General features: G+C 39.8%; 1 protein-coding gene across 1 annotated transcript in view; it reads right to left on the reverse strand.

Moving 5' to 3' along the window:
* Positions 1–15,443, reverse strand: part of Svep1 (sushi, von Willebrand factor type A, EGF and pentraxin domain containing 1) — a 158,601-nt gene that overhangs the window by 48,930 nt on the left and 94,228 nt on the right. The window contains exons 19-27 of the mRNA XM_051187853.1: positions 14,028–14,189; positions 13,317–13,408; positions 12,775–12,871; positions 11,034–11,147; positions 7,449–7,562; positions 6,695–6,896; positions 4,232–4,389; positions 2,172–2,373; positions 184–359 (exon numbers count right to left, since the gene is read on the reverse strand). Coding sequence (XP_051043810.1) covers positions 184–359; positions 2,172–2,373; positions 4,232–4,389; positions 6,695–6,896; positions 7,449–7,562; positions 11,034–11,147; positions 12,775–12,871; positions 13,317–13,408; positions 14,028–14,189 — 1,317 coding nt within the window. The remainder of the gene's footprint in view (positions 1–183; positions 360–2,171; positions 2,374–4,231; positions 4,390–6,694; positions 6,897–7,448; positions 7,563–11,033; positions 11,148–12,774; positions 12,872–13,316; positions 13,409–14,027; positions 14,190–15,443) is intronic.

Raw genomic sequence — 15,443 nt, forward strand, 5'->3', positions numbered from 1 at the left:
CATGGCTTACAGTCTTGCAGTTTACCCAGGGATAGTTATAGTCTAGATAACTGATGTTTGGTGAGGGAAAGATATAACTGTGGATCTTTGGAAGCAATGGCAACAAAGTTGGCCAGTGTCCTGTCTGTGTAAGCACAGCCACCTCCAAAGTCTCACACACATACTCATTTTGCTAAAACATACCAGGTATGGCTTTGCCGATAGAGAGGCCGGTACCACTGTCAGATAATTTCCCGTCTATATAGACTTTCCAGACTCCACCAGTGCTTGTCCATGTGATTGCAATATGATGCCAAATGCCATCATTTACAGAGGGGCAGTTTGTGATCTTTTCTTTTCCATTCACATAAAGGACCCAGCTGTGGAGAGAAAGATTCCAGAGATTACAGTCAGAGATTCTTTCCTTGGGCCATGTTATACTTTATCGTGTGTGTGTGTGTGTGTGTGTGTGTGTGTGTGTGTGTGTGCGTGTGTGTGTTACTCATGTCATCCATTAGTTATTTCCACCCTCCATCTGATAATATTGTAGAAGCAGACAAGAGTTACTAAAATTCTAGCTCAATGTAAACACTGATGAGTGAGAAAAAGTCTTAGGGTGAGCCAAGATACTTGAAACAATTTAGCATCCTTTGGAAAGTCAAGGAGTGAGAGCTGCTGAAATGTCTGACAGTTTCCCTCTAGAACGTGTTTTCCAAGACCAGAAGCAATTTTCAGATATGCATAGGGAGGGAGTATATTTCAGGGCTTATAACTGGGCATCTATGTTCCCTCAAAACTTGTATGTTCAAAGCCCTAACCAACAATCTGGCAGCATAAGAAGAGAAACCTTTGGGGGTGACTAGGTCACAAGGCCAGGGCCGTCTGAAAAGGGTTACTGTAGAATCCCCTTGCTGCTTCAGTCTTTGAGGGCATGAAGAACATTCCTAGAGGGAATCTGTGAACCAGTAAGGGGTTCCTTTCAGACCCTGATTCTGTCCCACCTGGATCATAGACTTTCTATATTAAACTGAGCAGACTGGTCATATGGAATCCTAAATATGTCTGCCCAAATAAAAGAACCAAAGGAGGGTTCTAAAACCCCAGCACTCAGGGGATGGTGTAAAGACGTAAACAGTTTAGAGTGGAAAGTGTCCAAAGGCAAATGGAGATGAAGAAATGATTCAGAAAGAGGAGGGGGAGAATAAGTCTTTTTAGACACCGATAGCAACATCCACAGGAAAGGAATATTCTTGAAACAATGTTTCATCTAGATGCTTTCCCTTTTTATCTCTTTATATACATTCTATCTCAGTTGTTTACAAATGTCTTGATTTTTCTCCCAGAAAGTTCCAGTTCACTAAAGAATTGTGTTTGATGAGATTTTTACCAAGATGATGGTACTCCTCTTAGCTTGAGAAGAAAGTCCCAGTATGTCTCTGGGACCAGCAACATGCTCAATAGGCCGAAGTGATGGGTGAACCTTAGAAGAAAGTGCCCCATGGACCACAGGGCAGGGGCAGACTTGGAGCCTCACTGAGGAATGCAAGTGTGGAAAAGAGTGGAGGGTCATCATAGGACCACAGAGCTTAAGCCAGTGAACAGCTCAGCAATAACTAGTGTGGGCTGGTGGCCAGTGGTGGGGGCTGTCCAAGTCTGTAGCTCCTCAGCAATACTCTAGATACAACTGGAAGGACCATGTAGAGGGAAGGACTCTGGAATTAGGGTTAATTGTTCTTAAAAGAATCAAGAATGCCACCTTGTACCCTGCGGCTGTGCACTGGCTCTCACTCAATACACCTGTCTCCCACAGACCCTCAGTCTATGGATATCCTGCTATGTAAAAAAGAGCATCAGTCTCTTGAGAGTTAGACCTCATCTTCCCAGGATATGACTTGCAGGGTGCAGGGCATGGCAAATAATTTAGGCTTTCTGAAATATTGTTTTTCTGTCTGCAGAAGGAGCAGTATTTCTTCAGGGCATTGTTAAGATAAAATAAAACAATACCTATGACAAACCCACACTTGGCTTTCCCATAGAGCTTGTTGAGGTGTTCCAGCTGATTGTTGTCATTCAAGCCTCCATGCTCCCTCATCCCCAACCCCAATGTCTGATTGTGAGCCCTAAGCAGGATTCAGTTCTAACTTGGTATCAGAAGCTCCTCCTGCCACACCCACCCTACCACTTCTGCTTACCCATTATAATCAGTCAGGAGGAAGGTATTGTCTTTGTCGCCCTCAAGAGCATAGGAGATGGGTGTCCCATAGTTGATGATATCAGAGGATTTCATCCAGAAGGCACAGGTTATGGCATGGAGAGATGGAAGCACTCCATCTAGTATGACATACCCATAGATGCCAGAAACTTCAAAATCCAGGTTAAAACCTGAAGGCTGTTCTGCAACAAATAAGGAGAGTTGCAGGAGGTGGCATTCCTATAGACTTTCAGTTGTCTGGGGAAGGCAGTGGGCAAGAAGTTAACTTCAGCACACATGAAGATTTGAGAAGCGATTTCAAAATTTGTAGAGTCCTTAAGAAACATATGCTTTTACTCTATCTATCTATCTATCTATCTATCTATCTATCTATCTATCCATCTACCTTTAACCAGTGAGTATACATCATCATCATCATCATCATCATCACCATCATCATCATCATCATAATAATAATAATAATAATAATAATAATAATAATGGTGAACACAGCTGTGCATGGGAGCAGGAAAGTAGGGTTGTGGAGGCAGAGAGGCTGAGAGCTGATAAGGCAGGGTGTACACTGCTGGGAAGGACTGTGAAGAGAGAGGGGTTGATGCTGCAGAGGAGGGAGAGAGGCTAACTCAAGGGCAGCATCCACTCGTACTTGTCTGGTCCATAGCTGATGAACAATTCAACTCTTCTCCTATTCAGTTCTGCAAAGTCTGTTCTATATCACAAAAGACTTCAGTCTGTTTGGAAGGAAATTAGTGTTGCTCTATTGACTTTCTGACCTACTTGTCTATCAATAAGCCAAGTCGCTTTCTAGACACATGTAAGAAAGACAGATGATAATTAACATTCACAATCTCAGAGATGAGCATTTTGTTTGGCTAGTTCATGTGCTTGAGTTCAACTTTATAACATAGTAAATATGGCTAATGACAGCACATGTACAATTCAAAACTACTGAGAGTACATTTTAAGTATTCTCACAACAAAATGTGTGAAGCAGCTGGTGTAATAGATATGTTGATTAGATTGCTTTAAATATTCATAAGTCACAACATGCTCTCATAGTCCAATAAATTTATGTAATTGTAATGTTTCAACTTTCTATCGTAAAAAAATGCCATTAAAATTAACAAAATTGGGATTGAGGAAATGGCTTAGTGCAATGGTTCTCAACCTGTGGGTCACATGGGTTGCCTAAGACCATTGTAGCAAAATTATAGGTATAAAGTAGTGACAAAATAATTTTATGGTTGAGGGTCACCACAACACGAGGAACTGTATTAAGGGGTCATAGCATTAGGAAGGGTGAGAAGCACTGCCTTAGTAAGTAAAGTGCTGATTCAAACAAGCATGAGGACTTGATTTCCCAACCCTAGCACCCACATAAAGAGCCAGACATGGTGGCATGTCTATAATCCCAGTGCTGGGAGGCAGAGATGGAAGGATCCGTAGAACTTGCTGGCCTGCCAGTCTAGACACTGAGCTCTTGGCTCAGTGAGAGACCCTGTCTCAAAAGAAATAAAGTGGAGAGCAGTTGACACCCACTTCTGGTCTCTACTCTCACCTGTACACACACACACACGCACACACACACACACACACACACACACACACACACACGCACGCACGCAAACACACACATTGCCTCAAGACCACAAAGAAGGAAGAAAAGGAGAAAGAAGATAGAGGGGAAATAATCGAAGAGCTGGTGTGTGGCAGCAAAAACTAAAAGGTTGGAAAGGGAAACATGGAAGAGGTCTGCCAAATTGTTTCATTTTCCTTAGATGTCTAAGCTGTTGGGGATAATGACAGCAGTACCTAGTTTATTGATGGTTGTGAAGATGAAGTAAGTACCAAGTGCTTAGCAGAACCTCTGGTGGGTGGGCAGTACATGGCATAGGCAAAAGCCGATACTTCTATAATTATTCTGCGTATTGTTAACAGTTGTTCTGAGTTCATACACACCTGTCTCACACCTGAGTTCATACACACCTGTCTCACACCTGAGTTCATACACACCTGTCTCACACCCGAGTTCACACATACCTGTCTCACACCTGTGGCCTGAAAATCCTGGCCGGCATTTACAACTGTATGTGTTCAGCTCATCCACACAGGTGGCCTGGTTCCTGCATGGGTTGGACTGACATTCATTGATGTTCAGTTCACAGTGTGGTCCTGTGAACCCTGCCAGGCATTGGCACCTGGAAGAAAATGAAATGCATCAATAGGAACCATAAGAGGATCCATTAGAGAAACTGCGTCCCCAACTTATGACAACCTTGTCTCAGAAGGCTTTAAAGACTGAAATGCTAAAACCTGTTCCCCAATCCAAAAAGCACTTAAATTGTGTCTACTTTTCCATTCATCTGACTGTGACTGAACCCCTTCAAGACACTGTGCATCATGCATCATAAATAGAACAAAATAAAGCAAAAGGAATTCTGGTCCAAGTGAAATTTGGTTTATGTGAGTTTTTCCCCACAGAAATTCCTAGGACAACACGGATAGCTCAGGTTCTATTCTAAGGCCTTAATTTATTATGACAATGCTATGGTAATGAGATAATGCTGGTGTCATTCCCACTTTACTGATGAGTTGAAGTTTGCCAGAGCAGTTAAGGCATTTGAGGAAGTCCTGCTGTCACTGAGTGCTGGGGTAGGAGCCTCAACCTCATTCTTACTCCTTGTGTCAGGATCTGTGGTCACAACCAATTGTTTACACATTTACAACAACAGCAGCAGCAACAACAAAACACATCCAGCAATGACAAACGCTGACCATCGTGTTGTGAAATAGGAAATCAGAGATGGAAATTAGAATTACAATCCCGCAGTGTCTGAGGGTTGTTGAGAGCCTGTCCCCCACAGCTGTGTATCCACTTCATGTCATTTTCTCTAGAAAATCACTGCACAAGAGCTGTGCATCCTTTGTTCTGTGTTCATGACAGTAATGCCCTAGTGTGGTGGATGGGAAATCAATCTCTGGTATACTCATGTCGTAGACACTAAGCAGCCATTGTGGCAAATGAACCACAACAAATCCATCTGCTTGACAATGCTGGAAACAATGTTGAGTGACAAATGACAAATGCTATTGATGGGGTTTGTCCCACTTACCTAACATCTAAAAACATGCTGTATATTGCTTATGGATGTGATTTCGGAAGTAAAACATAAAACATAAATGACCTTTATCTGTATAGGCATTTCAGAATATTGATTGCCAGAAAGGGAATGTGTGTGTATGCAAACTATATCCAATTCTATCTTTAGAAATTATTCCTTTAAGAAAATTTTGAATCAAATTTGCAAATAAGATGAATACTAAGATTTGCTAATCATAGAGCTGAATGCATGTCTTTATTATTCTTTGCAATTTTCTGTGTGACTGAAATACTTTTCTTTAAGGAGGTCATATTATCAACACCAGCATATTCATTAGGAGCTGTCTTTGAGGTTGATCTGAAGGTGGCTAGTGTGAGCTTATGGCAATGGAGAGGTTTAAGAGGAACCTTTAGAGCGGAGGCCATCTTGTCTCTGAACTTTATGTAAATCTGTTTTAACTAGCATCCTTATCTGTCAGGAAAACATTGCCATAGCTCTGTCTACCATGCTCAGTTAATCCACAGGGCTACATTCTTCTGACAAGACATAGTGTCCTTTCCTCTCCTCTGGTTCTAGATGAATTATATATTTTTCTGTTGTTTTGAACCCTGGGGTGAGACCAGAACCCTTAGAGTTCACCTGCAAGTTTCTTACAGCCTATGGAGAGGCACTCTCCGTTGGAAATGGGAAGCTTCCACGACAGGATGATGATGTTTTGGTAACATTCACTTGCCCAATGACAAGACAGTTACTGACCTGGCCATTTTCCACATATGTGTTTACCTATACAGGGCTTTGGCTGCTTGTAGGAGGGTGATAAAATGCAGGGGCAGAGCTGGGAGTGAAATATAGGGGTGATTTTGATATTTTCCTTTTAACTTTGTGAGCTGATAGATCCAGCAGCAACTTTAGGACCATGGTATTTCCTAAGTTTGTGAGCAAGAACAGTTTATCCTCTGCACTCCAGAAATGCTGTCTTCCCTGTCTCCCTGCATGATGGCACCTGCATTTGATTGTAGCACCCGGGAGGTAGAGGATCAGAAGTTCAAAGTCATCTTCAAGTATGTAATGAGTTCCAGGTCAGATGGGCCTACAGGAGAATCTGTCTCAAAACAACACATACACATACACATACACATGCACATGCACATACACAAATACATACACATACACATACACATACACATACATCAAACAAGCAACAACCACCAAAAAGCTACATGCTCACGTCTAGGCTTAGCCTTGTCTTACTGCCAGTGGTGGTGAGATTCAACTGTGCCTATCTTTGGGTGAACTTGTGAGGACAGCTGACTTGGGACTTAGTAGCTAATGCTTCACTAAGACTGCAAGTGACTGCTCAGTCAAGGAAACATAAAGCGAAATTCTAGACTCGGCCTTTTACCTGAAACTGTTGGCACCATCCTTACACGTGGCTCCATTTTGGCATGGCTGGCTGAGACACTCGTCCACATTTTTTTCACACCGAGTACCCAAAAATCCAGGTGGGCATTTGCACAAGAATCCCCCAACTTGGTCTTTACAAGCTCCATTATTTAAGCAGGGGCTCGACTGGCATTCATTGATGTCTGTCTCACAGTGCTCACCTAGGGTGGGCGAGGACAAGAAAGAGCTGGGATGATTGTCTCTGTAGGAAAACTGAGCCCAGTGTGACTCCTTGAGTGCTCCTAAAGGAGAGAGGCTGCAGAGCCACTGTCATTAACCCTGCTCGTGATGTACCTTGGAAGGAGCCTGGGCTTTGTGGAGTCATTTCAGGACTCTGCAGCTTATTTAACTCCCTTCTAAAACTACGGTTAGCAATGGGCATAGAGCTGAAATAATGTTTAAGAGGACAATATGTTTAGTTCTTTTTTTTTCTGTTTCTTTGCCCTTGCATTTTTCCTTCATTAGCATTCCACCCATTTCAGACTTATTCCCTAAAAATCAAGTTCATACTTCTTTAACCCTACTGCTTTCATCAGTTTGCAAAATATATTATTTTCGCCAATTTACATTCATTTCATGAACATCATTTACATGACTTATCTCCAACAGTATGTTCATAAAATCCAAATATAATACTTAGGTATTATGTTAATAAATACACTAATTTTTATTTACAGAATTTGAAACAAGGGAGAGAAATGCAAACTTCTCACCAACATATCCTTTCACACAGGTACAGTGGTAGCTTGCCAAGCCATCAGTGCAGGTTCCTTTATTCAAGCAAGGGCTGGAGCTACACTCATTTATGTTTTCTTCACATAGTTGGCCTGCAAAGAACCACAGAGTCTTTGATCTGGAGAAAACATAAGATTTGGTCAAGCAAGTTGTTTAGAGTGAAAACTGAGCAATTGGAAATCATGGAAAAGAAGACATTTAGCCAGAAATGCAGCATATTTGGCGTACAGTGGGAGATGACACCCATGGACATGTGACCATATTTGTAAGAAGGCGTGGCCTTGCTTAAAGTTGTTTTCTCTCATTAGTTGTTGATTCTTTGCTGTGCAATCCTTCTGAAGTTAAGCTGTAATAGCACAAAATTGGCAAAAAATATTTGAGAAAAATACTGAATAAAAAAAATAACTTATTTTGTTCTGAAAGTCCAGAAAACAGTAGCCAGCTGTCCATGTGCTCTGTAAATAGGTTCTGAGAACAAGTGATGTCATTCACATCCTTTCCTTTGTTGCCTAGCAACAGAGGCCCAGCCTGTGATATTACCAAGTACAGGATGCTTAAATTCAAGGTGTAAATGGAATTATGTAGCTGATATCTAATAGCACATATATCCCACCACAAACTACATTAGGAAGAAATGTTATTAATAAAAGATTTTGAAAGTAGCAATTCTAACAAACCTACATATTCATACAGAGCTCAATACTGCTCTATTAATTTTAATTATCAACTTGATATAAATCTGGAGTAACCTTCGAAGATGGGATGTCAATTATATTGGTCTATAACCAAGTCTGTGAGATATTGTCATATCTGAAGATTGATGTGTGAGGGCCCAGCCCACCATGGGCAGCATCATCCCTAGGCAAGTGGGTGGGCTATATAAGGAAGCCAGCTGAACATGAGCCAGAGGGACAGCCAGTAAGCAGAGCTCCCTCTTGCCTCCAAGTTTCTGCTTTGAGTTCCTACTCTGACTTCCTTCAATGATGGAATGTCATCTGAAGTGTAAGTCAAACAAATTCTTCCTCCCCAGGATGCTTTTAGTCAGTGTTTCATCATAGCAAGAGATCAAACTATAACTACTTTTTTTCAATAAATACTTATATCTAATATTTAGCAAGCAGCACAGTATATTTAAAGTCTAATAAATACATATTATTCAGAAGCCTGGGTCTAATTTTCTCATAGTATATGTCTACCACTCTGTTCACAGACTTTATGGGACAATCCCAGGTGAAGCTAACCTGAGATTTGGAGATTATCTTTAGTAGATACATGCTTGTACAGAGGCATCATGGTGGAAATGCAACCATATGTGTAAGGCAAAGAATGAAGAGAGAGAGCTGGGACATGAAACTGAAATAACAATGCATCTGGCAGTGGATCCGCCTGCTGAACACCTGAGTTCAATGGGGGTGGCAAGTATGCAGATCTCCAGCCTCCTCAGTTAAGTCTGAGCATGTCTACCTCTTGAAATATAGCTAAATGTATATATGTGACATGCCCCTAAAAAGAGAGCACACACTTTATTTGGGACCACCAAACAAAAATTTTCTCTTTTCTTGTTGGAGATATATAGGCATATATTCTCTGTCTGCCTGTTTACCAACTAGAGGGAACTTTGGGACGATTTTCACTGTTTAGAACTCTTGCTCACACAAATCTTTGAATACTTATAAACAAATGTGTATGAGGGTACAGTATGATATTTATAAAAGAGAACAAGAAAGGCTAGATATTAGGGGATGATGAAGGATTGAATGTAGGTAATGGACATGAGTTATGAAAGAGGATATAAAGCTAATTATTTTTCTATTCTAATTCTGTCATAAATTTTTTTTATGATGGCAGATAAATGAATACAACTCTATTTCACAGTGAAACTGCAAAGTCCAGTGTGAAACTCCATGGCTTCTGAATCACTGTTTAAACTGCATAGACTTGGGGTCTGTATAATTTTGGTGTGTGTGTGTGTGTGATTTCTATTTGCAAAAACTTTTTTTGATAAAAAAGCTTATAAATAAAAATACCCAGAAATATTTGAATTGGACTTCCAGACAACATGTAATTCTACTGTATAAACTCAGTGTCCCTCCACATAAGACTAGGTCTACCATAATGTCATGGACCCCAAGTGGAAAAAAAAGAACTAGTTCAAGGATTGTCACCATAAATTATATTAATATTTTAATTTCATTATGAAAATTGTTTGTTTTTTGGAAATAATGTTTCATAATCTAGTTACTTTGAAATATGTTATAAAGATTATAAAAGATTTATTAAATGTAGAAAATAATATATGCACATAAATTAAAATACTTATTTTAATATATTTTTGAATAATAAGTACAGAGAACTTGCTGATATGATATGTTTCTGTCATAACAATATTATGAGATTGTTATTGCTTCTTAGGTTACAAATCATCCTCTTGTAAAATATTTAACTACGTAAAGATGTGTTATATTTGTTTATGCTACAGAATATAACTTTAACTATATAAAGGTGTGTTACATTTGTTTGTATTGCATTTGTTTAGTTGTGAGTGTTGCATTTGCTTTACCTTGACTGCCTAAGGTACTTAACTGGTCTAATAAAAAGTGGAACAGCCAATAGATAGGCAGGAGAGGGATAGGCAAGGCTGGTGGGCAGAGATTAAATAGGAAGAGAAAACTAGGTTCAAGAGAGAATAAGGAAGAGAGAGTGAAGGAGAGAGGGACATGCCTGGGCCAGAAGCTAGGCAGTTGCCAGCCATTCAGATATGATAGGGGTGAAAGTAAGACATAGGAAAGGAGAGAAAAGTAAAAATCCCCAAGGCAAAACATAGATAAAGACAGACAAATTAAAATAAGAGCTAAGACAAGGCAGAGGTTTCATAATTAGTAAGAATTCTCCATGTATTGATTTGGGAGCTGGTTAGTGGCCCAAAAGAAAGAGCCTGGTACACATTCTATTTCATAAGACTCTATTATCAATACTGGAATAATTGTAATGAGATTCCACAAGTGAATTGATAGTGAGGTTGATGTTTCTGAACTATTTTAGAGGGAGGATACTTAAAGGTTGCAATTCTCTGAATTAAATATAACACATACTTAAATATATGAATGCCTTTGAATTGGAGAGAGGAGCAGAGTCTGTAATGACAAAAGTGACTGATCTGTGGTAGCAATCACACACACACACACACACACACACACACACACACACACACACACACACAATTCCAAATTCCAGTAAGGTAACAGTGAGGAGCTGGAAGGACCATGTACTTGTCTGGCATCCCATGAGAACAAATGTGTTTCCTCTTACTTCTTCATCTCCATTTATGAACCTGAAAAACAGCTTCAGAAACACTCCCAGGCTCTGAAGTTGCACATCTTGTAGATACAGAGGGAACCAGGTCTGCCCATTTTACCATTTTATAAGCCATCAGCAGTTTAATACTAACAAATCGATGCCTTGCTTTCCTTACATAACCACATAATGAGCACTTTCCAAATGTACACAAATTCTCCAAAACAAGACTCAGTTTATGTTGTAAACACACTAGCCTTGCTCCTTACCTGTATAACCTAGTGGGCACTCACAAGTGAATCCCCCAACTTGGTCTCTACAAACTCCACTGTTGAGGCAAGGCAGTGAGCTGCATTCATCGATATCTGTTTCACACTTTAAGCCTAAAATGTAAACCAAATGCTGAATGGTAAATCAAAGAAAGGGAGTAGTAAACATGAGAGATCAGTTGTGCAATGATCTCCACAATCTCAGCTTATGAGGAAGAGCTACCATAAAGTCTTGTTTAATGAAGGCACCACAGGTTTCCATACAAATTTAAAATAGCTTACACCATTACATGGGAAATAGCACAGTATCTTAAAACATTGAGAGAATGGAGATGGAAGCTTGCAGTTATAAACATGAGCCATAAATTATGTTAACCATAAAGCAAAACCCACAGAAACTATAAAGAGCTGCTACCTAAGTCACCAGGCTTAAGGGGTGGAGCCGGGCCAAGTTTCTCTAAATCTCAGCTTATGTGCCAGATGCCCTGTAGTGGGCATTATCTTTCCATAGGATGCACACAATTTGCTGGGCTAGTTCTGTTAGAAACACTCCCCACCAGGGGACTGTGATTTGAGCTCACCAGCACTGGCATCACCTTTGGACAGAAGAGAAATGGCCCATTTCATGCCATACCCTACACTACTGAATCAGAAATGCTGAGACTGCCAGACTCTCCAGGGTCCAGGGATCTGTAGCTTGGTGAGCCTTTTAAATAGCTATGGCACATACTACTGTATGAGATGCATTATCCTATATGATTTCTTTAAGCCACCACTGAAATGTAGAATTCTCAGAAAAGGTCCTCTTTTCCTCCCTTCCTTTCTGTCTTTTTTAGATAGGATTTCACTGTGTATTCCTGGCTGTCCTGGAACTCACTGTGTAGACCAATCTGGTCCTGAATTCAGAAAGTCTCCCATCTCTGCTTTCCAGTGCTGGCAAATTCCATATATCCTATAAAATGTCAGCACTTAAAAAAGTACATATACATGAGTCACTGTGATAAATGGAATGCCAATGTTCTTGCTAGCCTTTGGCTGCCTTTTGGTTCTAATTTTCTTTTTGCTTATTTCTTTTTTGGTGAATTCTACTTAAATATAATTTTACATGAAAAACTTTCAGAATTCATTGCATACCTTTTTTTGAAGCAAAAACCAATTTTAAAGAAAATAAGGGATTGTTTAAAATTAATTGTAATTTTAAAATATAGTTTATCTTCCTCCTAAAATTGTTTGTGGACACATTTGTAATGCCATCCAAACTGCAAATAAAAATAAATCTTACATAATTCCTACAGCCTCTAGTCCAAAGCCATGGTGTTCTCCTGAAGCTAGAAACAAAGTAACAAATCTCATCTATGAACAAGAACTTCCCCTCTTGAGTAACAAATGAGAGAAGCCAGGAATTTGTTCTAAAATGTTTGTGTTGGACAAAGTTGAGTGTCATGCCTTTAATTTGTGTTAGAACAAAACCTTGGACATGACTCTTGGACTGTATTCCAATTACCCCCCCCAGCTATAGTGTTAGATTTTATAGTGACGATTTCCCCCCCTCCTTTTTGCCAAATTATGCAAAGAAAGCTGATAGGTATGCACTCTTTTTATCTTGTTCAACCCAGTATTTCTCCTCACTAACATGATCCAATGTATCTTACATGATCTGTGTTTAGTATTCCAAAGTCTGACTCAATAGCTACACCAATTTCACATAAAACATGTTAAAATTAGCATTCCTTTATGTTACCTGTATACCCAGGTGGACAGAGACAGACATAACCACGCCCAAGCTGTTGGCAGGTTCCACTGTTGTGGCAAGGGTTTAAGAAGCATTCGTGGAAGACCTATGGGGGCAGAAAAGACATGGATCACAGAGAAGCACTCAGATCATTTCAGAGCATTCCTACCTACGGGCCATAACGCGGTCAGGCTGCTTCCAGGTGAGTTCATTCAAGATCACTTTTTGAAAGTTCTTATTAAGAATCATAACTAAGCCAGGCTTTGGTGTCGCACACCAGCACTTGGGAGGCAGAGGCAGGCTGATCTCTGTGAGTTTGAGGCCAATCTAGTCTACAGACCAAGTTCCAGGACAGGCTCCAAAACAAAACAATGCAGAGAAACCCTGTCTTGAAAAACCAAAAAAAAAAAAAAAAAAAAAAAAAAATCATAACTAAATATTCTAAATATTTTTTATAGTTTTCAACTACAGTATTCTGAGTTATGTAAAATGGCAAATTATTCTGTAAGCATCCCATCAAAGAGAAAGTTCTGTGCAGGGAGCTGACTTGCCTGGCTGCTGACTTCATACTTCTTTTGGGTACGTCCAGGGGCTGCAAGGGGCACTATGCTTTCTTCTGCTGCTGAGAAAGTAGAGCTAAAACCTAACAAGACAAACATGCAAGATGTCAGTGTGTGGTAGGTGTGGCTCATAATTAAACTCTCTCAAAATACAATCTAGTTGCAGAGTGAGTCAGCCACATGTATTTTGTTTCAGTAATACTAAACAGGAAAACAATCATGGGTGGCATGTCATTCCATCCTAGACTCTGAAAGAGGTATTTGGAAGTTACCAAGTGCAACCTTTCCAAAATAATTTTTCTAGTCATGTCATCCAAAAGACTTTAAAAGGAGCCGGTAAAATGGCTCAGTGAGTAAAATCACTTAACATCAAGCATGGTGGCCTGAGTTTGATCCTAGGACACACATGGTGATGTTGTAAGTTAGGATTCCCGAAAGCTGCTGTTTGACCCCCACGAGTGTTGTAGCTTGTGCATGTGTGAATGCATATACACACGTACATGCACACACAAGCTTGCACACATATGTGCACACACATGTGCACATACACAATACAATAAATAAATATACTAACATTCTTTTAAAAACCATAGAAGGATGAATTAAGCCCAGATATTGGAATCCACCCAAAATTCTGACATTCAGAGTAGAAGTGGCCTGAGGGGCATAGGTAAGAGCCCAGTATAAGATCTGAGAACTCACTTGAGCAATCCGTGATGGATGTGGCACCAGTGATGGTTGTAGTTCCATAAAAGGGACAAGCTAGGCAGAAAGACTTCCCTGCATTGGGCTGGTAGTAGTCTCGAGGGCATGGATAGCAGGGTGTTAGACCAGAACGAGAGAATTCTCCTACTGGACAGGGTACTGCAAAAGAAAGAAGAAAAGGTTGTGTGTGTGTGTGTGTGTGTGTGTACACATAAAATAACTCATTACTCATTTAAGATAAGCTTCGTAAGCTTCAGTGTGAGAAAGCTATAGAAACAGTGTCACCTCTTTCTATTTGGAAAAGGAAGTCCAAGACACCTAATTACATTAGTCAACTGATAGTAAGATGAGAAATGGCCCATCTGTAATTATATACTCAGTGAACAAAGACACATGCTTTCAGTTAATATGTTTCTAAAGACAACACCAGAGGGCACTTAGTGCCTGTTTTAAGTCCATTCTAAAGGGTTTGAGTGAGAGATGGTATCATTCCGGTCCTCATAAAATATCGATCCTTGTCCTATTGGGTGGATGTGTCAACAATGATGTGTAGGTACCGTTTATGGGACTGAAAGTTCTCAGATTGTGTAGCCACAAGCCAAAGGATATGTATGTAAGAAAAGGCAAGACGCATAAAGTTTGTATTGCACGAACATAGTAGTAATGTGTGGCATATAAAATTGTTATAGTGGTTATAACAATTAATTTTGAGCATACTGAAATATAAAAGGTATTTTCTTTTTAAGAAGCATTATGTAAACTCAGCAAAATACAGAATGACACATCAATAAACAAATCAATATAGAAAAAATAATAATGAAAGAAAGAGTTGGAAGAAAGAAAAGAAGAGAGGAAGGAAGTTAAAAACTAAGAGACAATATGTGAGGATTTATTTTATGTCCTATATTCTTCCATTTTAAAGTGCAATAGTATTGGTCCAAACCCACAAGAGAGATGAGTTATTCTTGCTTCTCACCCATGGTGAGGAGAATGTGGCTTATAATGCTGGGAATACTAGGAGACATTACCAGAATTTCTGCCATGTCCTGAGAATTAGAACTACTTAATTGCAAAGCTTGCACTAGACAAACCTCAAGGCTCATTTAGAAAGCTGAAAGAAAAGTCAAATGTGAACTCATTTCCCTGTAAAAATTCCAGTTGCCTTGTGGTTGGAGGATGTTGGGGTAGTGACAGAACTATTTTACTGCCAACTTTCTTCCAAAATTATTTCACATATCAACAAAACCAAAGAGTGCCTAGCGAATCCATTTCAAGCATAATGTGAGTCTTTGACTTTTAAATTAAAAAAACAAAATTGGAGGTAGCTTTGACACACAGTCTAGCTTCAACCACAGTCTAGAAAAATTCTTTTCTCAACACTTTGGTGAAACATTAGATTGATGAACACTGCTC

This window comes from Phodopus roborovskii, unplaced genomic scaffold (assembly GCF_943737965.1).
Source record: "Phodopus roborovskii unplaced genomic scaffold, PHOROB, whole genome shotgun sequence".
NCBI lineage: Eukaryota > Metazoa > Chordata > Mammalia > Rodentia > Cricetidae > Phodopus > Phodopus roborovskii.